The 27,723-nt window shown below is 51.5% G+C and overlaps 1 protein-coding gene across 3 annotated transcripts in view; it reads left to right on the top strand.

The window, feature by feature from the left end:
• The window catches only part of DYSF (dysferlin), a 273,511-nt gene that overhangs the window by 35,895 nt on the left and 209,893 nt on the right, over positions 1–27,723 (top strand). For all 3 annotated transcript variants that reach the window (XM_067533631.1, XM_067533629.1, XM_067533632.1), the window contains exon 4: positions 18,418–18,523. In XM_067533631.1, the coding sequence (XP_067389732.1) occupies positions 18,418–18,523 (106 nt within the window). The remainder of the gene's footprint in view (positions 1–18,417; positions 18,524–27,723) is intronic.

The following is a 27,723-nucleotide window of genomic DNA, read 5'->3' as shown; positions in this document are numbered from 1 at the left end:
CGATAATACCACTAAACTACATACATACATAATCATCATTAATTGCTCTTACCTGAGTAAGGAGCTGTCTTCCCTGGCGCAGCCGCCACCCTCCGCACGTTTCACCGCCTCTTTCCCGTCCCTCGTGACCGGAGGGTGATGGAGGTGGTGAGCACTGGCGAGCGGGCTGGCTGGGGTTGTTCCAGGCCCCCCACCGGTGCAGGGTTGCTCTGCTCTGGCCGGGCACCTGGCCGGCTTCGGGTGGGGCTGCTTTTCTGATCCAGCAGGCAGAGAGCTCAGGGCTGCTTCTCCATCCGGCCAGCGCGGGGCTCAGGGCACTACATGACCTCAATATTACTGAAGCCTCCCGGTCCCCCTGTAATCTTTGGCGCCCCCCCAAGCGGGTCCCGCACCCCAGGTTGGGAACCGTCGCTCTAGATTGCGTCTTTTTCCTTTTATCTGTAGCCATGTTTCTGATCCTCATGCTGGCTGCTGTTTGACAGAGCCTAAGGCAAAGATTCAAATGACTGTCGATTTGCTTTTATCATCGACACAGTGCGCTAAGGAGAGAGGTGGACTTGGGGGTGCTGCTTCCAGGGAAGCAGCGAATCGGTGTGTGTTGCAGATGTCGAGGGACTGGGACCTGGCATGTATCAAAGTGAGGTGCAGAGAAGGACCCTGAGGGCTAACGATCTCCATAGGTTTAGCCCTGAGTTATCTCCGCTCTGCTGCGAGGACTCCCCCAGGGCTGGGGCGGGCCAAGTGCCAGCCTGCAGAGGGAAGAACTGGGTTATCGGAGCCTGGAGTGAGTCACCGGCGCTGCCAGCAGCGGGTGGTTTCAGGGAGGTTTCCCCCCAGTGGGCACAGACGAGGCCCCCGGCACGATAAGCGAGTGGTAGAGATTCACCTTCTATCCTTTGGGTAACCCCGTAAGTGTCGCAAGGTGTAAAGATGAAGTCCTCGACTGGGCTGAGTGTGTTTCCCTTCCTATGTCATGCTGCGCTGGAGCTGGGAAGGGAGGTGGTTGTAATATAAACGTTCCAGGCAGCTTCCTTCCCACCGGCGCCATCAAACAGCACTTGCACTGTGTGTGTGCTCAGGGCTGTCGGGGACCCTTTTATTTATTGTTTAGTGTAATCACGTCTGATTTGGAAACGTCCCTCTCTGTCTCCTGGATTGGCGCGTGTGGAGGTTCCATCCTGCGTTTGGAAAACTGGGTACACAGCTCCTCTTGCATGGGGGGGGGGCAGTGAGATGGGGCTAGAGGCTAAAGGCTGATCACTCAGCTTCCCAGCTGGGTGCGAGCAGGCTCCACAAAGTGGCTGCTGGGGACATGGAGAGCGTGCCCTGGAGAGGATGCTCCATAGCCAGGCACTGCAGGGTGGATGCGGCAGCCTAGACTATGGTTTTCCTATTGCTTGTATCTCCTGGCCATTAGAATATATATCACACTTGCAGGGCGTGGTGTGGATTCCTCTGTCTAGTGGCTGACCCACACAGAGAACAGCTTCCTATCGCTGCCCGCGAGTGGGGTCCTTCTATCACACCAGCTTGCAGAACCTCGTGAATGTGTGTGTGAATGTGACGGCTTTTTGATAATCTTGCATGCACAATAAATGTGGCATGTTGCCGTGTCCCCCTGGATAAGATCCTGCTCGTCTTTTCTAAGTAGAACTCCAGCGGTGGAAGGCAGTGCTCAGTGCTGAAGATTCCCCCACTGAGCCCCTGCTGATGAGTCCTGCAGGGACCTGTCACATAACACCCCTTCAGTTTTCTTCTTTAACTCTAAACATCGCACTGCCCTGCCTCTCGGGAAACCAAAACCCCAGGGACAGACGCAGTTGGCTTTGTCTAAATATTTGTGCCTTGAAGTCTGCACTACAGCAGCTGACACAGTGACTGGAGTTGAGTAGAGCGTTTTCTGGTATCCCGTTAGTCAGCTGGACCTCCGCTATGTATCCCACTCACTCTCTTTCCTTTGTTGCTGAGCACAGAACTGGGACACAGGACTGGAATTTGCCTTCTTGGCCTCTCTCAACATTACAATCCTCCTGGGGTATAAGACACGCGTCTCTTGGCCAGAATCACTGGCTCTGCTGCAGGGGGGGGACAGGCTTATACAGAATCCCAAAGAGAGAGGAGGTTTGTAACAAACGCTCTCCAGTACTTTTTATCACGGGATCTCAAAACCACGCAGGGAACGACCTTGCCACCCTCCCACGTGGGAATTACAGCTAGATCCATTTTACAGAAGAGGAAATTAAAGTGCTGGCAGATGAAGTGTCAGGGCTAAGGTCACAGGGTGAATCAGTGTCAGGGCTGGGAACAGAACCCCAGTCTCCTGACCTTCGGCAGCAGAGTTTAAAAAAAAAACAAAAAAAAACTCCACCCGTGAGAGCGCTGCTGCAGGGACGCTTCCGTTGTGGGCGTGTTGCTAGAGGACGGATTACACGGCAACAGGCTTTGTCTGTGTCTACACAGGGATAACACTAGGGCAGCTGTACTGGGAGAGGACATATGTTGCTCCGGGAGCTCGTATAATTTTGAGGGCTTTGCTGAAATTTGTGGCTTTTGTCAGCCAGGCTCAGAATGGAGGGTGGACGTCTGAGGCTGTGCTGACAGGTGGAAGGTTTTTCTGGCCAAACTTTCTAGTGTAGGTCAGCGCCTGAGTTGCTGATTCCAGCTCATGGCTGGAAAGTGGGTGTGCACCTGTTTCTGAAAATACCCTCCACTGGGCTCAGAATGGAACCAGCTGACTCCCCCTCCCCCATCCGTGCAATGATTTGAAAATTTGCTCCTTAATCTCTTTGGGGGGTTTAAAATAAAAAACCCAGCCAGAGACTGCTTCAGAGTGCAGCAAGTGAGCAGATATTCCTGCTTTCTAGCGGCTGAGTTCTGCTCACACACAATACACTGGCAAAGTGTGTATGACATCCTCCTCCAGGGGGGAGGTCTGCTAGAGGTTAACAACCTACCGCTGCTACCAGCTGAAAATTACTTCATTAGCTCAAGTGGTAAAGGTCAGTGTGGTGGAGGTGCAGGGTCTGGTTCAAAACCAGCAGATCATCCAGGCAGAGACTGTGACACATGTCCCTGGTGAATTTTTGTGGGCAGAATGTAGCCATTCTCCAAGGTAGGGGAGTTTAGTTTAACTCTGTCTTCCCTGTATTTTGCATGTCCATTTTCAGATGCAGCATCGAGCTATTAGGACATTAGGAAAAAGTTTTTCACTAGGTGGGTGGTGAAGCACTGGAATGGGTTACCTAGGGAGGTGGTGGAATCTCCATCTTTAGAGGTTTTTAAGCTGAGGCTTGACAAAGCCCTGGCTGGGATGATATAGCTGAGGTTAGTCCTGCTTTGAGCAGGGGGTTGGACTAGATGACCTCCTGAGGTCCCTTCCAACTCTAATATTCTATGATTCTATTTGCTGTCTGGAAGGCTCATTGTCATGGGAGTAAGGGTTGTTTAAGAAAAAGCGTGTTTACATTGTTCTCTTATTACTGATAGAGCTTGGAATGGCCATGAAACCACCAATCTTTAAGTGTGGGGGGTCAGGATGAGACTCAATAGACAGATTATTCCACATCTGACAAATACAGGGTTTCTTCCACTTTCCTCTGAAGCAGCTGGGGTGGGCCACTGTCAGATACAGGACACTGGGCTAGATGGACCGTGGGTCAGAGCCAGCCTGGTGATTCCCACGTTCCTATAAACGGAATATCTTAAAAATAGAAAAACCGATTCAGTTGAAAAGAATCCCCAAGCTATTCAAACGGCTGGGCAAGCAGAGAAAAACACAACAGGAATGTGTGTGATTAAAATTCAGAGATTGGGGCAGTGGGGACACAGATTTCCTTGTCTGGATTATGAGTAAACATCTTCTATCCTAAAATCAAAGGTACTTTCAATTTCCTATTTTGGGGGTCGTCATTTATGGCACACTGGTGTTTTGGTTTTGCTCCGTTTGCAGAATAATCAGCTCTTTATCTACACTTGTTCTGCAAACATGTAAACAAAGCCTCCATTCCAAAGGCTAGGCGTCCCTGACAAACTGTTTCTTATGAGATGTGTGCTGGCCAGATGCCAGCAATTAGCACAGTCGGCACAGCAATAGAGCTGGTTTATTACATGTTTCATTTTAATAAACTCTAGTAACGAGGGCCCTGAGTCAACAAAGCCACTGGAGCACGTGTTTAAAGTTCAGCATGTGAGTAAATTCTGCCGGATTGTGGCCAAAAAATCACCAGCAGAGTCACCCCCCACTAATCACTGGCTTTACTCTCAACTTTTTAGGGGTCAAAGTGCAAAGAAGAGCCAGGTAGTGTGATCTGAATGTTAACAGCTTCAGGATGTAATTGGGTGAGGCCTAAGATGCTGTAAGGAAAACCCCTTGCCAGAGCCCCATCTCTTATACCAGTACAGCTCCGGTGGCTTTACTGGCAGTATCTTTTGGTGGAAAGAAGCAAATAGGTCCCTGCTGATTTAGGGCTTTATAGGTGAAAACCAACATCTCTCTGGACCATTTCACTGTCCTGTGTGTGTCACTTTCACCTGGCAGTTTCCCCAGTTGCAAGGAGAATGTTATTGTAGAAAAAATAAACTGGTGTTTCATGAACACTTTGGAGGAGGGGGGCAGAGGGCTGAGAAATGTTTCTGCTGACAAGTGAAAGGCTGTTGTTACAAAACTGAAGCTGGCCTGCCTCTGTGTTGAAGGGGTGAGAAGGCAGGGATCTGGTGTCCTCTTCCTGCTCTGAGGGACAGAAGGAAAGCATGCCTTATACCCTCAGTCATGTGACTCACCTTTTCAGAAAAAACATTGTCTACGCTGGGAATTCAAACTTTTTGATTATAAGAGCTTCTTGAAGACAGACCTCTGCAGTGCCCACCCACAAGCCGTCCTCCTCTTGAAGGAGTACCCGGCCCTGCTCTCACCCTGCCTTGATCCTCTTTAAAAGGGCAGCTTCCACTTCTCTCATGATCTAGTTAGGCTGGGCAGAATTGCATTCTTATTTTTTAAATAACTTGGCTGGATAATATTGCTTTGTTTAGTTTTGCACATTTTTTTTTTAGTTGTTTATCTATTTCACAGTTGTGAGAAATTGCGGGGGGGGGGGGGGGGGGAGAGGGGTCAGACCATAATTATTTTAACGAGTGTAGAGGTTGAGATTCAAAACGTGTAAAAGCTTTGTGACGGTGAAAACGAATTGTCAACATCACACGTCAATCTATAAAGGAAATATCTTTCAGTCAAACTCCTTAAGTTGTCAAGCAGCTTTTTTCTGACTCTGCTCATCTGTGCGCGTCGATGAGTTTTGATGGAGATACATTTTCATCAGTTTGTGCGGGTACGGTGAAATCGATGATATAAATGATATACGCTTGGAAAGATGAAATGTTCTCACAAAGATCTATGCAATACGTGGTCAAAACTATCCAATCTAAACAATAGGAATCCATTTCTAAAACGTCTGTTCCAGGGACCTCACAAATGTAAGGGTGTGGGGTGGGTTTGTTTTAAAAATGAGAGGGGGGATGGGGCTAGAATTGTTTTCTGGTGGTGGTGCTTGCATTATGAAGAACTCTGCTCCGCTCACAGAGCCCAGGCAGAAGTATGCAGAGTTTGATTTTAAATTCAGCCCCTGTGAGCTTTGATTACTAAATGACACAAACCTGTGCCCCTCTCTGCAGAGCAGAGCCATGCTTTAATTTGGCTCCAAGAAAAGAGCCCTCAACGAGGGGGTGGGGGAGGCTGGGTTCGGAGACAGGAAATGCCCTGCCGCTGACCGCAAGGCCCAGCTGGATTGTGTGCAACACACTGGCTGCGGGGCACTGTAACACAGCACGTTGTCATCCCGGGGGCTGGAATCTGGGTAGGGAGGTTAATTCTGGGCCCTGGGAGAGAGGTTTTGAAACAGGTGGGATAACCACATTGTTCTAGAACAGGAACTGCTGCTCTTCTCAGTGGAAAACAGAACTGCCCTTTCCCTGCCCCCTCCAGCCCTCTGCTCAAACGCTAGTGAGACTTGAACATGAGATCAATCATTTATTTAAAATTAAAATAAATACATAAATAAATAAATAAAGGGGGGGGGCAGGCTCTAGCTCAACCACAAGATAGGGGCTGGATCACGGGCAATGTGTGACTCCTGCACTTGGGGAGATGGGCAGTTTGGGATGCTCCTAACAGTAGGTGGGGCGCCGGTGCCTGGACCATGGCTCCACCCCGTGCTCCAGCTTGAGGCCCGTCCACACTTGGCCGCCCCCTCCTGAGATCCCCCCCTCCAACGCTCCACCCTCCGCCCCAGCCCTGCTCTGTTGGGCCCCCCGCCTGCTGCCCACTCCTCTTCGCTCCCGCCCCACCCTGTCACTCATCCTTAGGGCAGGAAAAAAGTGGAAGAGGTGCGAGTGATGGGTGGCCGGGGGGGGGGGAAAGGTTCTCGGGGGCGGGGGGGCACGAGCGGTGGGCATCTCGGGGGAAGAGGCGGAGGTAGGGCAGGGTCACGGAGGAAGGAGGTGAATGGGAGTGGGGTCTCAGGGTGGACCACGGGAGGGCCGTGGCCCGGGTGCCCTTTCGGTGGCGGCACTCGAAAAGCGGCAGGCGGGCTGCTTTGCCTCCAAAGGGATCTGCGCCGCATCCTGTTTGGGAAGGCTTAGCCTCCCCTACCCTCTTATACCTGCCGTCCCTGGTTGGAAATTCTCTGGCCTGTCCTCTAGCGGAGTGTTGCAGGGCTAGCTGCATCTCTGGGAGTGCCCTCACAGCTGTCCGGCCTGGGGCCGCTACCTTTCCTGCCGTGCAATTCTGAAATTCTCCCGTAACCAGACTTGGGGCCGGGCTCCGGGCCACAGCCGCCTGTGTCCCCGCCCTGCTTACCTGGCAGGTGCGACAGGAACTGGGAGGCCAGGAGCAGTGGCGACTGCAGGGAGCAGGCAGCCTTTTAAAATCAAAAGCGTGATTTACTCTGCGGTGGGAACAAAGCGTTAGAGAGAGAGAGAGGGTTTTAAAATGACAGGCTGGCTACACCTGCCTCTCTTACCTAAAGACTTCCCAGGCAGGCGTCGTTTCTTCAGACACCCACAGTAGGGTGCTGTGTTTCCGTCTGGTTCCCCTGAACATCAAATTTCTCTTGAGAGAGAAGGTTCTTGTATAACCCACCACCTATCTCTCTGATCGGCTGGCTTCTCTGGCTTTTTCCTGCCCTTGTGTTGTCTCTTGACGTCCCTCACGCGTTTGCTGAGAAGTGGCTCATCTTTTCCCTTCCCGCTGGTTTTTCCCCACAGCCCCGTTAAACGGAACCACCGTATCCATGCACTAAGCACAGTAACCAGCTCCACATCTGCTGTTTAATAAATTATTACCGAGCAGTTCTGTCCCACGGAGGTCAGACTGGATTATTGTAACGGTCCTTTCTGGCCTTCAAATCTGTGTGTGAATATTCCTTGACCTTCTCTAGTGCCTGTTGCCTGAGGATCTCGATGCAGTTCTCAAACAGTGAAATAAGCCACCCAAACTCCTGTGAGGAAGGTCAGTCTGATCCCTATTCTGCTGGGGGGGGGGAAACCGAGGCACAGAGGGAGAAAGTGACTCACCTGAGATCATAGAGTCATCCGCTGCTGAGCCAGAAGCAAAACCCAGCTCTCTGGGACATTGCGGGAAGTCTGCCCCAGAGCTGGTGTTCTGCACAAGCAGTGTCCCTCCTCAGGGTTAAGGGTCAGTTGACGTGGATTTGGCCATGTTCGAATGTACCTTCTGGAGGCCTGGCAGGATATGACAAAGTGAACGTGGTGCATGCCATAAAGGCAGCTGGGTTTAGTGGTGTGAGCACAGGAGTGGGAGCCAGGAACGCCTTGATTCAACTCCCAGCTCTAACTCTATGATCTAGGCCAAATCATTTAACGAATCCATGCCTCAGCTTCCCCGTCTGTTGTAATACTTGCCTGCCGCCGGGGGGTTGTTATGAGGATCGGTGCGTGCTTGTGAAGGTGCTAAAGACTGTTATCTTTAGGAGACCCTTGACCAGCAGGTCTGTGACTGAGATTGACGGCTGTTTGGCAAGAGAACGGGATAGCAAAGATCAGCAGAGCGGGGGAGTCAGATGAAGAATCGTTAGGAAGGCATTTCTGTGATATTCTGGGGTGCAAGCCAGACGGGTGAGGGGCTGTGTCACCCTGCCCTGCAATGTGGGGTGCCGCACAATGCTTTGCTGTTGTAGCTTCCAAGCCTGGGTGTCTGCGTATGGCCATGACCCTGGTCTGGCAGCTTGTCAACAGCGCACCAGCCCCACTTTTGCTTCCAGCAGCTTTGGTTCCTACTCACAGGGTCACCCCAACACACCCCTAGTCCTGAATTTCCCCCCAAAACCATATGTTCTGCACTGTCCAGCCCTCTCCTGGGCAGTCCACATATTTTAGGTCTGTTGATCCTGTAAGGGAACATACAACAGTCTGTGGCTTTAACTGGAGTTACCCAAACAATTCACAACACTGGGTTAGTTTTGATTAACAATTAAACAAGTTTATTTAACTACAGTGAGAGAGATTTTAAGTGAGTACAAGCATCAGGCATTAACCCCAGAAATAGTTACAAGAGAAGAAGATAAAACGCTTCCTAGCGCTTAAACTTAACAAGCTAGACTTGGTTCAAGGTGAAATCCCTTGTCACGTGTTCCCAGTAACACTGCTGACCAAATTCTCAGGCAAGGATCTGCTCCCGAAGGCCGTTTCCTTTGTAGTCTTAGATGAAAGAGAGAGAGACCTTGGGGTGTTTTTGCCGCTCACTCTTGTAGTCCAGTCACTCTTTGAAATGTATTTTCCTGTGGGTTACCCTAGATGAAGTTTATTCCCACTGTGAGGCTGGAGACCAGGAGTCTCGCGGTGAAAAAGGTCCCATGCTGCTGTTTGTTAAGATGCAGATCTGTTTGTTCCTGCCCCCTCCCTTGCCAAAGAATGGCTGCTTGACAAATGATTACCCATCAACTTTGACACCGGGCTAGAAACGCCAGCTTGTTCTTTGTCTCTGAGAAGCTGGTTTACCCAGATTTGTTTGGTAAACACATTTCAGATCTAATTTCAGTTTATGGTTAAAATTTTACATACAACGTTGCTATGCAGATTTCATCATGATATTCTTGACCTGTGAGTTACTAGTTTTCAGACGAACCCTCACAAGGCATGTTTTGTACAAAGATGATGATGTAGGGTGCGAATACAGGGGTGCATTCGGTCATGGCTGCATACTGAGTGACCCGGGGGTTTGTTCACTTTATAGGCCATGGGCCAGACACTGATTTCATTTGCACCAGTGTAAATCCGGAGTAGCTCCGTTTGCTTCAGGCCAGCTGCTTTGACGTGAATCTGCAGTTACAGAGCGCAAATCTCACCTTGGATGCTTAATTCAGATGGGGAGACAGAAACCACAGTGATCTTAAAGCTGGAGGCAAAGCGAATGAAGAGGCGCTATGGAGCTGCTTGCTAAAGGGTTTACATGCTTAACGTTTTTTGGGTCGGCACAGAGGAAACACCAGTTCACTGTGTAGATTGATGTCTCGCTAGGTTGGAGGCAGGGAATCAGTTCAGGGAACATGAGCTAAAGGGAAGAACCAGCCTCCTGAGCAGGAAATAGATTTGGAAGTTATTGTGGGACAAAGTGGTTGAAACAGTCACCTGGTGGGAGAGCCACTTGGGAGAACAGGCAGCAGGACGGCAGGTTGTGTTATGAGGTGGGCAGTGTAGGAAGCTAAATAGGTGAGGTTATGGGGATGTGGGTTTAGGAGAAAGCATGACGTAGAACTGGACCTGGGCTGCAAGATTCTACCAGCAAACAGGGCCAGATTTCCAATTAGGCGCAGTAGGCCCGTGCCTAGGGGCGCCAGTGCTCGAGGGGCCCAGGTTGCAGGCTGCAGAACCTCATCCACCCGCTCCTGTAATAGACCCACTGATGTCCTCAGACCACGATTTAAAGACTTCCAAGTTCCTGAGAATTCACCACTGACCCCAGTTTAAACCTGCATGTGACCTGTGCCCCAGGCTGCAGAGGAAGGCGATGGGGAACGTCTACACTCTTTTTTTTTTTAACCCCACAACATGGGCCCTGGGAGCCTGGGTGTTTCCACCAGAGCTCTGAGACTCGTTGCTATGGGTTTTTCTTTCTTTTTGCAGTGTAGACACACCCTCAGAGGCCGTAGTCAGGATCAAGGCCCTGTTGTGTTGGGAGCTGTCCAGGTATCACTGCCCCAAAGAGTTTAGGCCCAGATCCTCAAAGGTAGTTAGGCTCCTAATTAGGATTGCCACCTTTCTAATGGCTGGTAACCGGAATCCTGAAGTCCCGCCCCTTCTCCACCTCTTTCCCCCAAGGTCCCGCCCCCTTCTCCGCCTCTACCCCCCCACCCCCCTCGTCATTTGCTGAATCGTCTCAAGGAACCTGCCTGCAGGTGGGAGGTGTCCCCGGCTGAGCAGGGGCTGGTGCAGGTTAATGACCCAATACCTCCCCCTGCCCCATAGTAACCAGACTTTTGGTTCGGGTACCATTTAGGGTGGCAAGGTCCCCCAAAACCAGGCACCTGGCAACACTAAATGGCGCCTGGACGCAGAAGCCACAAACTGGACTGTCCGGGTAAAACCCGGCCAGGTGGGAACCTTACTCCTAATTTCCACTGATTGGAAAAAATACCTTTTGAGTCTGGGAGCCTTACCTCCTGGATAGGGACAAGATGCAACAGGAGGACAAGGTCATGTGGCAGCGAGGGGTTCGTGCTGGTGCATATATAAGCTCAGTGTGTCTGATTATTTCTGAACGTGGATGTTTCTCTGGCGATTTGCCAAAAGCTGTGAGTGCTGGACATGGAAAACACCAAGAAAATGCTCTGGGTTTGGAGGGCATCCTCTGAGTGACTTAGCTGGCTGTAGCAAAGAGATTTGATAATTACGAAATGGGCCATCGGCCCAGGAATGTCTGCATTTGGAAAGCGAGATCTGCTCCTTGCCAGCTGCTAGGAATCAGTAGTTTTTGTGTGTGCATGCGTGTTAAGGGCAGCCTGAGCCTTCCTTTTTAATGCAATATTTGCTTGGGGTTGTGAAAATGTAAAGGTGAGCGTCACTTACCAGGAGGGTCGCTACGTAGCGTTTAGAATTGGTGCTTGTTGGATGTGGTTTTTTTGTTTTTTACTTTGTCCTGCACTTGAAGATAAACATTTATCTTTGGGATTTTGTCCTCTGTTGGGCAAAGAAAGGGGATTGGGATCCGTTGCTTCTCATTCTCTTCCTACTGCAGGAGCTGGATTCTGCTCTGTTTCTCCACGGGTAAATCCAATGTAACTCCATCCAGGGCAGTGAATTTGCGCTGGATGTACAGTGCTGTGGCCTCCATCGGAAGGTGACTCTGTGTCTTCTGTCCCTTCAGGGTTGGTTTTGTACATACTCTGCTTTCCTTGTTTGCAATTGACGGTGCCTGAGCGTGTCTGCTTCCCGGTTTGGAATGTCTACCCATCAGGCAGACCAAGCAGCTGGCTGTCTCAGAAGTGATGGTCATGCAAATTCCTTCTCTGGGGGAGTGTTTTTTTTTTTTTTTGGCCAGAACCTCCATTCCTCAGTGGACACGCCACATGCTGAGTCAAATATATTCCCAGCTGTGAGTGTGATTGTTAGGAAAGTGAACAGTTCGAGCATTTCAAGGTAGTGAGGAATCCCTGCATCCAGCTCCTTTTCAAGACCCTGGGAGTTCAGTGATGACAATGCAGTGGATTGCCCTGTGGGATTGGAACGTAGGATTGATTTCTTTGGCTCCTGGCTGCTGGAGGGAATGCTCTTGTGGGTCCCTAGGAAGATGCACAAAGGCGTGGTATTTATTGAAGCCTGCCTTTGGCTGTCGCAGCCTGAATCTGCATTGCCCTTGTGGCAATATTTTAAATTTCCCATGGTGCTGAATGAAACCCTCCAAGAAACTACTGAAATCAACTTCTCCTCTTCGAAAAATAGCAGGGTGATAACACTGTCCGTGTCTACTAGCAGCCTTTCCACCAAGGGTCTTTTGGTGCTTCACAAACATAATTAACAACCTCCTGGGAGGTGACTCGACATCATATTCCCCATTTCACTGATGGGGAAACTGAGGCCCAGAGAGACATGGATGTTCATGCTCGCCCTAGAAGTCAGAGCCTGGACTAGAACTTTGATTTCTTGCTCTTCAGTCTTGTACTTTAACTACTGCCTTCTCTCCTTCCCTATTGACACATACTCAAAGATCGACAGATTCCAAGGCCAGAAGGGATCATTGTGATCATCTAGTCTGACCTCCTGCATAGCACAGGCCAGGGAACTGACCCTGCAGAGCTTTTAGAAGAACATCCAATCTTGATTTAAAAATTGGCCCTGATGGAGAATCCACCACGACCCTTGGTAAATTGCTCCAATGGTTAATTACTCTCACTGTCAAAAATGTATGCCTTATTTCCAGTCTGAATTTGTCTAGCTTCCACTTCCAGCCATTAGATCGTGTTAGACCTTCCTCTGCTGGATTGAAGAGCCCATTATTAAATGTTTGTTCCCCATATGGTTACTTACAGACTCTGATCACGTCACCCTGTAACCGTCTCTTTGTTAAGCTAAATAGATAGACTCCAGCAGTGCAGTCACTATAAGGCAGGTTTTCTGAGCCTTTAATCATTCTCGTAGCTCTTCTCTGAACCTGCTCCAATTTATCAATGTCCTTCTGGAATTGTGGGCACCAGACCTGGACACGCTAGTTTCAAACAGGAATTGACAGCATTGAGCTACCTCTTGGGAAAAGAAGAGTACGCAAACTTAACAAAAACCCTCTCAACTGAGAGTTATCCAAGCTGATGATCATACACTGATGTCAGATGAAAAGACTGCATCTTGGGTGGTTGTTAGAGAAGCAACACTCAAGTACGGATCTTGAGGTTCAGGAAATCATCAGCAGAGCTGGGCCATTAATTAATTGTTTTGCATCCCTGGAGGTTCCGAAAAATACTGAATAAACATTTTGGTTCAACCTGAACTGAATCTGAAAACAGTCAGCAAATTGAAAAAGGCCGCCTTGGTCGAAACGTGTCATTTGACCCATAACATTTGGTTTCCTGGCATTTTTAAGGCGTTGAATTCACACAACTGGGAGAGAAGAGGAGGAGGAGAAGGAGGATGTCCCCTTGTTACTTCTAGCCCAGTGGCTCAGTTCCTCACCCAGGGTGTGGATGACCCAGGTTTGAACCTCCGCACTGGAGCAGGGATTCAGCACAGGTCTGCCCACTTCTCGATGAGTGTCTGAATCACCAAGCTATAGTCTAGGCTTCGGGGGGGGGGGGCTCTCTCTCTCTGTCTGTCTGTCTGTCCTGTTGAAGCTGTTCCACCTTGTATAAATAAATAAATAAATACTCATTGGAAGAGGGACTTGAACTTGGGTTTTCTCCCTTCCCAAGGGAGTGCCCTAACCCCCAGGCATTCTCTCACTCACCGGCCCAATGACTATCCAAGTGTTTTATACAACGTGGGTTCGTTTTCCAAGGCAAATGAGCTACAGGTGCAAGGGATTCCTTTGGTCAGACGTATGTGCTGTGCAGACAGGGGTGTCTTTTGACAGCTCTGTCCGCATTAAGGGAAAGGCTCACCCCTAGTCCATGACATGAGAGGCAGGGGCTGAAATTTACAGAGAAGCATCTATTGCCGACAGATATTAGAGAAAAGCACAAATCACAGTCGACACTTCTTTACACGAGTTTTTCCCCATTGGTCCCTGTAGCCCATCTGAGCCGCCTTATAGCAGCAACGCAGGGTGCAAACCTGGGGAAGAAGGTTGCTGGTGTTAGGAAGCAGATCCCAGCTTGGAGCTTCCACATGGCTGTTAAATGGCATGGAGAAAATTATTGCAAAGATTAATAAAAAATACACCTTCTTTGAGATGAGAAGGCTATATCCCGTGAAAGGTGCCCGGGGAAATGGAAGGAGGTAGAATGTAACTTACCCACATTGGAATGTGGCCATGATAACTATCAGGACATTAACCTTGGTGTGAAAATATTATGGGATAGTTAGTGACTGCAAGGGGGCCGAAAGTTTGCATTTGCATCTTTTCGGCCTCTTTTTGCGTCTTTTCGGCAGCACAGTGCCTTCTAGGGCCACCCTTGCTCTCTGCAGTCCGGCCGTGGGCTGCTGACCATCAGCCCCCTTCTGCGTCCTAACCCCCATTCCCCGCAGCCCCTGGGTTTTCCTTAGCAACATCCCAGCCGGGTATTGGTGACGTATTAGTCGCTTCGGCCAGGCGATTGCCTCTGAGCCGCACCACCATGGTTGGTGCAGAGAGGAAGGCCCCAAGGGCCTTCTGCCCTGGGGTTCTTGTTTCCTTTAGCGGTGAGGAGCTGCCGTGTCAAAGCGCAGAGGTTGTCGCTGTGACAGGGTGGGGGGGATCATCCCTTCCCATCTTTTAGAAATGAAGGGCCAGATCCTCCAGTGGTGTAAATCAGCCATCACTCCAGGGGAGTCAATGGGCCCCATCTCCAGCTGCCGTGAATTGTCAACGCTCTATTGCAGTCAGCGGGCCAGACCCCCAGTTGGCGTAAATCAACTTTGCTCCATTGTTACTTACGGCCATTCACACCAGCTGAGGATCTGGCCCCAACTGCTTAAATCCCATCGTGTCCTTAGCGGCCACCCTGCCCCCAGGTGCAGCAGGGTTTGTGCCACAAACGCAGCAATGGAAAAAGCATGGCTCCCCGGGGGATTTGGCAGGCGATTGTGTTTAATCAAACTTAAAAACAGGGGGAAATAATAAACGCCAGGCCTCCTGCTTGAGTCAGCTCCAGGCTCCTTCCTCTGCCTGCTTGGATAACAACCCCTTCGAAGAACGGCTGCGTTGTAATTTATGTGACGGGCTCGGCTGGGCTCCTCCCTCCCTCGCTTCCTGTCACTGTCTCCTGCCGGTGACTGATGCCTTTTCCCGGGAATTCTCGGCTCACCGCTGTGGTTTCCAATGCGCCCGATTTCAGCCCAGGACACGTGCGAAGGGAAAGCCATGCCGCCCAGAGAGCTCGTTCGGCAGGGTTTTGGGTCAGCGCAGGGCATGGCAGCTGGAGGGGTTACGCAAAGAGAGAGGCACAAGAGCGGATTTGAAGCTGGGAGGGGAGCGAATTCAAGGAGCTGCACCTTGATTAAAAGTGGTGGGCTGGATTCCCAGCTGGCGTTGCAGGCTGGGGCCAGGTCTGGCTGCTTGTACTGACACAGTATTTCTAGGCTGTTTCTCTCTGTCCAGACTGCCTGGGCTCCTGGTTCGCCTTTATCATCGCGTGACCCTCGGTGGCTGTAATCTGCTCCTCTCTGGCTCCCCATCAGCCGCGTTGCCGCACTGGAGCCCGTTCAGCATGGTGATGCTAGGATCACCTTCCTCGTTCCTTGCTCCGACCCCATCAACTCTCTGCTTCACGTTCCCCTCTATTCCCCCCGCTGGCTCCCATCTCCTGCCTCACACCAAGCCCCTTGCCTTTAGACACTTCATCACTGAGCCCCACCCTCTCCGTCCACCCCGTTAGCTTCTCGATCCATTGGCCCCGGTCTCTCTCTGCCAGCAACGGCACCTCCATTGCTCCTTTGTCCGCTTCTCCCTGGAGCACCCCGGGCACTCTCCAGGGCCGCCCCCCAGGCCTGAGGAAAACTCCCCTGCGATATCCATAAAATCGCCACCTTGCCCTCGTTCAAATCTCTCCTGGGCTGGGCTGCCCAGAGATCACGCCCCATCTGGCTCTGGGTAACCAGAGGGCAACCTGGGCCTTCTGCTCAGCTCTCTTTTATTGCTGCCTCGTGTTCCCACCCCATCCCGGCTCTGGTCATCCGTTCTGTCCGCTTGTTGCCTGCTGTCTGTTCTGGGCGTGGCTGGATGTCTGGGGGAGGGGCTATTGCTTTTGTGCCTGGCACCATATGGGACCCCACTCCTTGACTGGGGTTTCCAGACGTTCCCATGTGATCACTAAATAATGGTGTGAGCTGGCCTGGCTCCATCCATGACGCCAATGTACACAAATAACCCCAAGCCTTCGAAGTGCACGAGTCAGGCCCCAAAGAATCATGAGACTGAAACATAAAAGGCAGGTTCTTTTTAGTTGCTTTCTGGTTTTTGAGCCGCTAGCAGCCAGGCGGGCCGGAAAGGTGCATTTTTCCCCAACGAAAGCTGAGCTCCTGGCAGGATCACATGACTACAGGAGCTGGGGCTTTAAGAAAAACACCGAGGATGGTGAGACTTGCAATGGTAGTGCAAAAGGCACCAGTCTAGTACTCCGAATGAGTGACAGATTCACACACCCAGTAATTTTCAGGGAACTTAAGCTACCAAGGAAAGAAGAAGGGCTGAGTTCAGAAAGCACGGTGCCCCAGTACAGTGCTGTGCATCTGCTATAATTGCTTTGGGCTTGTCTACATGGCCAGTTACATGCTTGTCTACCTGGCACCTCATAACGGGGCGAGTTGGAGTGTGACTCTAGAGTGCACTAGCCCGCCGCGTTGTAATGTGCTGTGCAGACTTGGCTTATTCAAAGTTTCATTGCATGCTTAGACGTGCTCTGTTTGATAGCTAGACAGATGGCTGCGCTGGGACCCTACGCACTAGGGAATCTAGATACTTACATCGAAAGCATGGCTCTGGGACACAGTCCCTCTGTCTCCTCTAGAGATGGGCAGTGTACAGCTAGGCTAAAATTTTCCATCAAAGTGATTTTTTTACTGAAAATTGGTCTTTTGACAAAACGGAATTTTGTGCAAAAATTTCCATTTTCATTAAAAAAAAAAAAAGTTTTGGGGTTTTCATTCACTCCCACTCCCATCCCCCCATTTTTGGCATTTGAAATGGAAAAACTTTGTTGGTTTCCAGTTGCTAAAAGCTGACGTTTGACAAAAAGCCGAAAATAGATGTATATTTTTTTACAAAACCGATTTCCTCCCCATCATCAACATTTTTCATCCGGAAACTTTTTCCCTCCAGCCTTCTCTAGTGTCACAATGCCACTGCAAATCAGGGGGACAATAATCACAGGGGCCTGTTACTTGGATTATCCTCATTCTCCGTTTGTTACATCTGTGCACCTCTCTCTGAGCCCACTAGGAACAGATCCCACAGTGTTTTCCGTGGGCCGAGTAACAGGCAATGACAGTGACACATCCTGTTTGACCTCCCTGGTGCGTCAGCTTGGAGATGTCTTGATGGAAGGCCCATCTCTGGTGTCCTCTGCAGCCCGCTCTGGCCTCTGAGGATGGCCCGCACAGCAGTTTCTAGTGTATTGGGTGCTGCACCAAGGCAGCCGCTCTGATAGCTCTTTACGTAATAGAGAAAGCTGCTGTTCTTCCTCCACCCCCGCCACGGCACCTTGGGCCAGGCTGACTGTCTAACCCTAAGGAGAGGAACATCAGCCTGCGTGTAGCTGCCCTGAGCTGTTGAGGACACCAGCCAAACCCTGCAGATCACGTTCTTTGCCAGGCCCCACACAACTGAGTGCATGTGAAATACATTCACAGGGTCACATGTGATCACTGTTACCAGAGCGTTGAGAGACAGGTGTCTAGCTGTCTGAATGCAGGGATCGGAGCCTGGAGCAGTTCATGTTCCACAGCTCTCACTGTGCCTCAGTTTCCCCACCTCTACAGTGATCTAGCTCAGTGGTTTTCAACTGTTTTTCATGTATGGACCCCTAAAAGAATTTCAAATGGTGGTGCGGACCCCTTTGAAATCTTACACATGATCTGTGGACCCCAGGTTGAAAACCACTGGTCTGTCTAACAAGGCCATTGAGGGGGATCTGCCTGCATCTTGCAGTTGCTAATGTATGTGTCTTCACACACCCCTGTGAGGGAGAGCAGCGCTGTTATCCCCATTGTACAGATGGGGAAACTGAGTCACAGAGAGGCTAAATGAGGTGAAGGTGACACAGACTGTAGGGGAGCGTGGCATTGATACCAGGTCTTCTGAGCCCCAAATTAGCACCTTAACTGTTGGACCAGCCTTACAGGGGAAGGGCATGAGACCATGCCTGTTACTCTTTGTCCAGGAGTGCTCTGGGCTTACCCTGTACAGTACTTCACACTGCTAGACAGCCGCCCCTCTCCACCCCGCAGAGCTCCTGCGCTTTGAAGGAGCAGCAGTGCCTGGGAGAGCCATGGGGAGCTCCTGGCTATCCAGAAGTTTGAGTGTCCCTGAGCTCTCTGTATAATACAGAGGTTGGGTTTGCTGTCTCAGGGTCCAGCCTCCCAGAAGCAAGCGAGGAAGAGGTGATCTTCAGGGTGGTCTCTATAAGGAGTTCCCAAATTTGTAAATCTGGGGTATTTCCTGTGTATTTTCTACCGAATCTCGTTGGGACGCTATCCAAGTCTGGGACTCCCAGAGTTAACTTGACGCATTTAGTGTTCCTCTTCCTCCCCCATTAACTTTTTGGGCCTCTGATTCTTTTCTAGGTTTTTGGGGGAAGCCCGAGTGCCCTTGCGGGACATCCTGGGCTCTCCCAACCTGGCGGCCAGCTTTAAGGTCCCGCTGCTGGACACCAAGAGGCAGAGCACTGGGGTAAGTCCCTCGCCATGGAGGAAATGGAAGTCGGGGGTCTTCGGTGTCCTTGTGGGAGGAGGGTTGGGTGCAGCTGGAGGGCAGTAATACAATACACGCGCTGCCCTACCCATCTGTAGCTCCGGCACCCTGGAAAATCCACGATGGGGCTGCACGCAAGGGAGGTCGTAGTGCTGGTCCCTGGGAGAGGGGAGGGGATTCGGATCCTGATGAAGCGTGCGCCCAGCAGGGCCAGTGGAGGAGGCAGGTCTTGGGAGATGTCCTGAGGGCTCCTTGAAGCCAGGACAAAAATGCCTGTCTCAGTAACACAGACCAGAGCCCAGGACTGTTTCACCTGCTCCTCTGTTGCCCCGGACAGGCTTGAGCTGAAGCCTGCACAGAAGGAGGCTGCGAGGCCTGGGGTTACATTGAAGTGGTGGGTTGGGGCTCTGGGAGGTGCTGATTGGAGACACAGGACAGGGCTGGATGCAGCTGTCCGGCTGTGCACGGACGCTCCCAGAGCTTCACAGCCTAGGTGGAACCGCTGGGCGTCCTTCCCTGATGCTTCCGGCCCTTCTCTGGACAGAGCTCTGGAGGGGCCATGCCCAACTCCCCACTCAGGATTCTGGGGTTCCCCCACGACACTTGATGTGATCCTTGAAGCCCGAGTTCAGGTGCCAACCCCATGACCAGGGTGATCTGCAGGCCCCTGCCTCCTGGGTGATGGAGTTGTGAATGTTTTCCTGCCATGGGAGGAGGGAGCAGAACCCTAAGGTACCAGCCCCGCATTATCCAAACCTCCCTGTTTGCTGAACTGCTAAGGGGTGACCTGGGAATCAGGGAGGTTTGCAGAGGACTGTGCGGGAGCTGGAGCTGTCAGGCTGGCTTCAGTCCTGCAAAGTGTAGCAGTTGTGCAGGATTGAAACCTGGGGGCCTCAGGAAAGCGAAGGGGGGCTGTCCCCGTATAAATCCAGCGGAGCTCCATTGGCGTCAGTGGATTGACACCGGTGTCGCTGAGGTCAGGATCTAGCTCCTGGTTTACCAAACTCCCGCCGAGCCAATCCCCTGCCACCTCGTGCCATCACTGATGCCCGCGAGAAATGAGCGTAAGGCACCTGTAACCCTTCTGCCGGGGGAAGTCGGCAGCAGGAAGGGGCGGGTTAGCTATCTACGGGTTCCTCTTGAGACGATACAACCGAACTGGCTCAAGCTCCCACCCAGTAAGCTGGGAAAACTTAACACCAGGCCTGGGCACCTCTACGAGGCAACACTTCCCCTTGGGGAAGCCCTGAGTCGGTGTCTGACAAAGGAGAACTTTTATGAAAAGGGAAGGGGAACCAAGCAGCCGCGTGGGGAAGACACCACCACAGCCGAGTTCAGGAACACACGATCGTAAGCAAAACACCCACCCTGGAGCATGCTAAGCGGCTGCTTTCCTCTCAGTTCCTCACCTTGCAGTGTGAAAGTCCAGCAAACAAATGTTCCTTTAGCACGCCGCTTCCCTCTCTCCCCGCCGCACCCTCCGCAGGTGCTGGAGTCGGCCAGCAAAGACTCCGAGTTCACGTGAGTTCACCTCTCACCCCAGGGCAGGCAAAGCATCGAGAGATGCCACAGCTGCCTCCGCCATTGCAACTGGCTTACAGCTGCAGCCGTTTTCTCTGCACCGCTGCCCATGGCCGCCGCCGCGCCGTAGTTCACTCAGCCGCCACTTGCCTTTCCACTGCAACCTCTGTGACACCACCTCTGGCGGTCCCGCCACTGAACCCAGCTCTGAAAGCTTCTGCCGTGGGCTGAAGGAGCGAGCTCTCACCGGGTGCAGCTGATCGAGGCCAGAACCTGGTCTCCATTCTAGGATACGCGGTAGTGTCCTCTTTGGACCCACTCTCAGACGTGCTGAGTAGGGCTGGGTTAGCCCCAGGGGGCTGGCTGCACGTGGCGGGTGGTGGCTTCGGTCCAGCACCCTTTTGTCACGGTCCATTTTGTAAGGGGCATCTACCAGTTCCCCCACTGGTAGTTAGAGGTTTCTGTGTCCTGCCTTTATTTGCCCTGACCCCATCTCAGGTTCCATCTTGTAGCCTGGCAGATCACCCAGCTTTTCCGCCACCACGTAAGGCACTGCCTCCATCCATCGGCTATTTTGTGTCTGCCAGCAACACCCGCATTGTGTGCAGCAGAACTCTGTCCCCTGGCTGGAGCGCATGCCAATGCCCTCTAGCATCATATCGCTGCCCGTTTCTGTCCGAGTTCTCATGGGCAATATTGATCCCGGAGGCAGGCGCACTTTCTGGGGGCAGGCTCAGAGTTTCTGCGACACAGCCATGAAGATTCTCATGGGCCTCTGCCTCCTGAAAACTCATATTGCAAATAGCTCTCACTCCACCCATAGGAATCACAGCAACGTCCGATGCCGGTGGACGCCGGGACAACGCATCCACATCTCCATCGCTTCTCCCTGATCGGTACTGGATGCTGAACTCGTAGCTAGCCAAGGCAGCCAGCCGTCTTTACCCCGGATCTTGGCACTTGTTAACATGTAAGGCAGTGGATTGCTGTCTGTCCACACTTGAAACAGCACCGTACAAGGGGTCACCAAACTTCTCAGCGATGGCCTGTTTCAAAACCAAGAATTCCAGCTTGTGGAGAGGGCAGTGAGTTCTTGCTATCAGGCAGTCCTTGGCTGGCAGAGGCCACAGGTTTGCCTTCAACTTCCTGGTATAGGATGCTCCCAAATCCTCCAAAGAGACATCCACATACAAGATAAATGGCTTGCTTGGATTGGCAAAGACTAGGACTGGAGCCTGAGTTAGGCAATGAATGATTTCTCGAAAAGCCCTTTCGCATCTCTTGTCCCAGTGGGGCCCGAAGGACCCATAATGTCTCTGCTGGGGAGGCTTTGGGCACCAGCCCTTACTCTTGGTGTTGGATTTGTTTTTGCTGGACTGATGTCTCCTGTTAAGACTGTTCAGAGGCTTTATGATGCTAACATAATTATTTACAAACCTTCAGTAGTACCCACTAAATCCGAGAAAGGTCTTGAGCTCTCTCTAGTTGCGTGGGTGTAGCCAGGTAGTGATCACTTCTTTTTTATCCAGATCAGTACTCGCACCCCCTTGGGACATGACGTGACCCACGTACTTCGCCAGTGTTCTGCAGAACAGGCATTTATCAACGGAAAGCTTCACTCCATAGGCCTCCAACTGCTCCAGAGCCTTCAGAGCTTTTCTTCATGTTTCTCCAAGGTCATGATGGTCAGGTCATCCAAATAAACCAAGACTCGCCGTAAGTTCACGTCTCCCACAACTTTCTCCATACGATGTTGAAATGTGGGTCTGGGAGTTCCTTGGGGCATGTGTTCAAACTGGTAAAAACCCCAAGGAGAGATGAAGGCTGACTTCTCCTTATCATCTACTCCCAGCGGGATCTGGTAGCGTTTACTTTGAAGATCCAATACTGAGAACAGCTGGCTCCCCAGCGAACAGTCCAAGGCATCTTGTACACGAGGCATGGTGTGCTGGTCACGCACAGCGCACCTGTTTAGGGTGCGGTACTTGATACACATCTGGATCGCCCCATTCTTCGACTGGATCACCACAACGGGAGAGGCGTACACGCTGCAGGTCTCTGGGATGATGCCATTCGCAATCAGCTCCTGAAGGTGAGGGACACGTCCTCCGTCTCTGAGAGAGCCTAGATCACTCCCCGCAGGGTCATGGGTGTTGTAGCTCGATGTTGTGTTCCACTCCTTTTGCATGGAATGAGCAGACCTTGGATCACTCCCGAAGTTTCCTCCGGAGGCGATCCTTCCATTCCTCAGACAGTGCTGAGTCTCCGAAGTCAGACGTTGCAGGGTCTGTTGCTGGAACCTCAGCTTCACACCTGGGGTCCCTAAGTGGTGTCAGGCACAGAGAGGTCTGCGGTCGACTGCCCTTGCGTCACAACGTGATCGCGGCCTGGTTCATTAGCAATCAGTATAATCCTCAGCAGGTAGGGCTGTGACTTCACTGGGGACCAGCACTCCTTCAGGGAATGTCCCTTCACTGCCTTTTAGGCTAACGAGCACGCCTCCCTCAGGCCTGGTCTGCACCGCAGAGTTAGGCTGACGTAAGGCAGTGTACGCCGGCCTGATTTCTGTCGGCGTCTACGCTGAAATGTCACTCCCTCCCACGTAACTCGCTGACGACACCGACTTAGTAACACCACCGCCGCGAGAAGCCTCGTGCTTCGGTCGATGTAGTTAGGGCAACGCGGTGTCTGTGTAGACGCTGTGTCACTTACACCCTCTGTTGACAGTCAGCCCCGTGTGGGGTTCACAGCTGGAGCCCTGCCACCCAACGGCTCACAGCTGGAGCCCCGCTGCCAAAGGCTGACCGCTGCAGCTGAATGCCTGGGCAGAGTAGGTGTGTAAACCATGTAAACGTGGCCTGCTCCTGCAGTCTTTTCCCCTCTAGCCGTTAGGGGAGAGCTCATTCAGACCCGGCTTACACACTGCCCCTTGGCTCTGGTGTGAGACGACAGCAGAGGTGCAGGCTGTGATAAGCGGGGCCCACATCTGGCATGACCCAGCTTACCGGGATCCTGCTGGACATTCCTGGGTCTGTTTTAAGCCTTCCTGTGTGTTTCTTTAGACGAGCCCTTTTCTAAACAAATTGCTTCCGTTCGCCTCCAAGGGAAGCGTGTTCTGTACGTCTGCGAGGCTGGGCAGACTGCAGGAAGAGGCTGACTCTTTTCACAGCGATTTCCCCGAAGCAGTTGCCAAAGGCTGACAGCTCTGGGACCCGGCCATGCAAGTGCCTTTCCCATAAGCTAGACTCTCCCAGGAGGCCGTGCTGGCTCGCCCGCCCGAGAGCCGTCCGTGCTTCATCGGAGGAGGAATGACTGGCCTGGGTTTGCCCTTCAAGCCTCATTCGTCACGTCTTTTGCCTCCTCCTCAGCTTTGGTCTAGGTCAGATGGCCACATCATACCATTGTTACGGACAGGGCTGGGAAAAGAACTTGGATTCATTTCCTCATGGGGTTGGGTAAGGTCAGCCCACCCCATGCGAGTCCGGTTCAAATCCAGACGGGGCCCATTTTTGGGTTCAAATACAGATTAGAACAGATGTCAGCCCAAGGCTGCGGGGTCCTTCCATGGTGGGGAGGTTTTTGCCAGTTTGGGGTGGAGAATTCAGGACAACTTTTCTTAGGACTCCCACGTTGTTGATCCTGAGCCCTACATCTGATCCACCCAGGAACCCCAACTCCCGTGCAGTCCTACTGCAGGTCTGAACACCACCGCTGCAGACCATTTTTGCCAGGAACCTTGTAATACAAGGCAGAAGGTCACTTGTTTGATTTCAGTTTTGTTAAGTCATAATCCCACTACTTCTCCAGTCCACCACTGAGTCTCCCAGAGAAACAGGGACAGAGGATGTGAAATTCAACCCTTCTTTATCCACCGTAAAGCAGCCCATTTTCCTTCTCCCCTCTACTGCTCATCTTTAAACACCAAAGCTATTGCCTTAGCATTTAAACAGGGAATCATATTGTGCATCTCTTCCCCTGGGATGTGTGAAAATATCTGTCCTAAGGTATTTCGATGGCAAGAATCTGACCTCTTCCTGCGCCGACTTCCCCCATGGCTCTGATGGTTCCTCTTTTGCGCGTATACTGGCTCCCTTCCATTTCCAGCCGGCCCCTCACCTCCTGTTTGGGGAACTCTGGCTGATGTTTCTGTTCACAGACAGCCTGTAAATAGTGGAGTGTTTCTATAAACAGCAGCTCTCTGGCCTAGGAGCATACTCCTCTCCCTTCCTGGCCCCAGAAGTCCTGGCAAGAGGTGTCACAGGATGACGAATTGTGTCTGGCCTGCCTAGTGTTGGGAATATGTTCATTTTAGGGCTTTAATTTTACCCCATCTGAAGGTGAGTCCTGGTAATGGAGACCCTCAAGTCAGCGCATTTCCCTCCCTAAATGCATTATGCATCCGCCAGTCCCTTGTGGTAGCGTGTTGGCTACCCTGAGACCCTTGGTTCTAAAGTCCCTCTTTAGATGCTAATTGGGACGTTTCTCTCTCTTTCGTCATATGGCACGTGGTATTCCCCGGTACTTGTGACACCTCTGGGAAAAGGGTACATGTCCCCAAAATATGCTCTGCTAGCACTTACTTAGCATATCCTGATTATTTATGACTTGTTTTTCTAGTTAATTGTGGGAGGGACAGCAGGGATTGGCCGGCATGTACATGTGATCAAATATCCACCCGGGCATCTGATGTTGTGCTACTGTTGTACAGGGTCAGTTGACCCAGATCAGATAGTCCCAGACTCCCCATCACACACACCCACGTGTGCATGCTCGGCGAACTGGCCACTGGCTGACCCTGCCCGTTGGCCTGTTGCATCAGCACAGCTACACACAGGGCCTGGATAAACGTTCATGGCGTACGTCGGTGCCAAGTGCACGTTCTGTATTCTTAGTGGTTTGCCGTATCATCTGTCTAACGCTAAGAGGCCTTGCTCCCAGAATCCTTTCGCCCTCAGGTTGACCAAGCCTTACCGGTCTCATGTCAGCCACCGGGATTTATAGTAGTTTAGTACCCGTCCAACGGCGTGTTTGAGAGAGAGACAGCCAGACTTGCTGTGAAGTCCCCAGAGATGGAGAAGTTAGAGAGAGAAAAGCCCTAGTAGAGCAGTGAGAGGAAGGAAGATCTTGGGCAAGCCGTGGGAGTGGGAATCAGGAAGTGTGCTCAGTGCTCGGCTCTGTCACAAGCGCCTTGCGACAGTCACTTCATTTTTCTGCGGCTGAGGGTCCTGTTTCCCACCTCTGTCTGTCCGGTGCAGTCCGGTGGCAGGACTGTCCCCTGCTCTGGCTTTGTGTTGTGCTCAGGCCCGCCCAGGAGGTATTCCGCTCTGTGCGGGATGGAGCACAGGAAGCTGGGTCCCGGGCAATGGCTTTGAGGCACGCAGTTGTGGTGCCATTTCCATTTCCCTCTGCGGTAATGTGTGTCCCTGGATGAGTCAGTGGCCTGTAGGATGCTGAGCTGACGACCTTGGGCTGGGGCTGGAGGAAGTTTTTTATGGAAAGGCAGCGGTGCTTAAAATAATTTTGTGGGGAGGGAGACGAGATGCTAAAGCCGGCTGCTTCGCTGATCCTGGTTTCGTTATATGGCCATCAGCGTGAGCTTGCCAGAAGCAACACAAATCCTTCCTGATGTGCGGAGCACCCCCTCCAAACCGCTGCCAGGTCTCATTGCAGCCAGGGAACTAGCTGACCCTTGGGGAGAACTGTGCTAGTTTTTCTAGCCTGGGGGTTATTGTGAATGTTTGTGGTTTCCTCCTTAAGGAGTTTGGGGTCCACCTGCACCCCTAACTTCTCAGAGGGGCAGCTGTGGACTAGTAAGATGAGCAGAGGAATTATAGAAAACTGAAAAGGGAAGCCCTGACCTGTTGACCGATGGATCAGCCTTTGGGTGGGTAATGTCAGCACTGCTTGTCCTGCAGACGCTCACACTCCTCTGCTCACTACCCACTTGCCAGTCTCAGTGCCTCTGGAAGTGGAACGTGACTGCACCACAGGCTCTCGCTAATGGCCCATTTGCACATTTCAGCTGCGTTCTTCTGTTAAATGAAGGCTTCGGCTTCCAGTCTTGTGGAGGTAGAGACGCCGTCTGTGTCTGACGTGGCCAGCACCATGCACATCTGTGGCACGGTACAATCGATCAATAATAGGTCAGCAGAACTTGCGCAAGCTTCCCCCCAAGAGTGAGTTCACGCCATCCCTCAGGCCGTTTGGTTGGCCTGTGAGATGCTCTCCTTTGGACGCAGCCTGCGATTAAAGTAGAAACGGACTGACGTGCGCGTCAGGTTTTTAGTATCAAGTTCTAAACTGGTGGGTCAACTCCTGCTGTGGTGTTAAGGCTCCGTGTTGCCACTGTTGAGAGTCTCATGGTATCTGGTGTTTTCGTAGCACCCCAGCTCCTAGATCCTGTGATTATGTGAAAATCTCCACTTGTATTTTTGTTTAAAAAGCATATAGCCCTCATGGTTGCAGAGAAAAGACTGAAAGCAGGCCCTGAATGTATGCTGAAGGTTCAAAGACCAACAGGCAAATACCAAGATGATGATTTTTTTTTAAACGCTCCCAGTTTTCAAACCCATCTCGTGCGTTTTGGGAGCCTGACTTGAGATTTTTGAACATTCGGGGCTGGCACTTCTGACTGCAGCTGTCGGGTCACTTTTGCAGCAGGGGTGAGCGGGTGAGGAAACGGGGAGCGGTGGTAAAGCGCGGTGCACTTGTACCAACTTGGCATTTCGTGGGGGCACAGAACAATCGTCACTTGCGTGCTGAGATGGCAGAAGGAGCAGCACTGGGGAACCAGCTCGTGGAAGAGAAGCTAGTTTGTAGATTCATAGAGTTTAAGGCCAGAAGGGATCATGTGCTCTGACGTCCTGGGTAGCAGAGGCCAGAGAATGTCGCCCCATCACTTGTGGTGGGCTAAAACATACAGTGAATCCCTTTCCTTGCTTTGCACCATCCTGTTTTTCCGTCTCCTCTTTCTCCCCAAAATAACACTCCTAGCTTCATAGCTCTCTCCAATCCTGGAGCTAGTTAATTTTTTTCAAATGTTAAAATTTCAAAAGTTGAAAAAATTGGGGGAAAAACTGGCTGAATTTTTTTGTGAAATTTCCCCCTAGAGTTGGCCAAAACTTTTCAAATGACAAAAAGAATACATTTTATTTTAAAGTCCCATTTCTCTCTTCTTTTTGGCCAGCTCTGTCACACTGGCCCATTGGTTTGGAGTGAAGCAGAAAGACAAGTGCCATCTACTGACTGACTGATACCTTTGCCTTGGGGCCCCCTGTTTTTTCCCATGGAAGTCTCCAGCCTGGCTCTCCTTGTATCTGATAAGATCCCAGATGAGGGTTTACAGTAGAAAGTTCCTGTCTCCCAGGTGCAGTGCGCTAGTGCATTTGCAGATGGAAAGTAAAGAGAATGTGAATTTCTTTTTGTCTGCTCAGGTTTCACCTTGGGAACGAATTGTGACCAGCATAAAATCCTTCCTCTAGCATACATCAGATTACAGGGTTTTGTAATCTGCTATTAGTACAGATGGGACAATCACCTTCCCCCCACAAGCTGGATTCTATTTCCAGTAAGAGGCAGGGATGCAGCTGTCTGGGTATCTATTTGATCTGCCTGGAAGGCATGGACAGTGCATTGCGATTGGCATGTAAAACAGGGAT

This window comes from Emydura macquarii, unplaced genomic scaffold (assembly GCF_026122565.2).
Source record: "Emydura macquarii macquarii isolate MOO-44397 ecotype Brisbane River unplaced genomic scaffold, CSIRO-AGI_Emac_v2 contig_3345, whole genome shotgun sequence".
NCBI classification, from domain to species: Eukaryota; Metazoa; Chordata; order Testudines; family Chelidae; genus Emydura; species Emydura macquarii.
The sequence above is the reverse complement of the archived record's forward strand: the minus strand, read 5'-3'. Positions and strand labels throughout refer to the sequence as shown.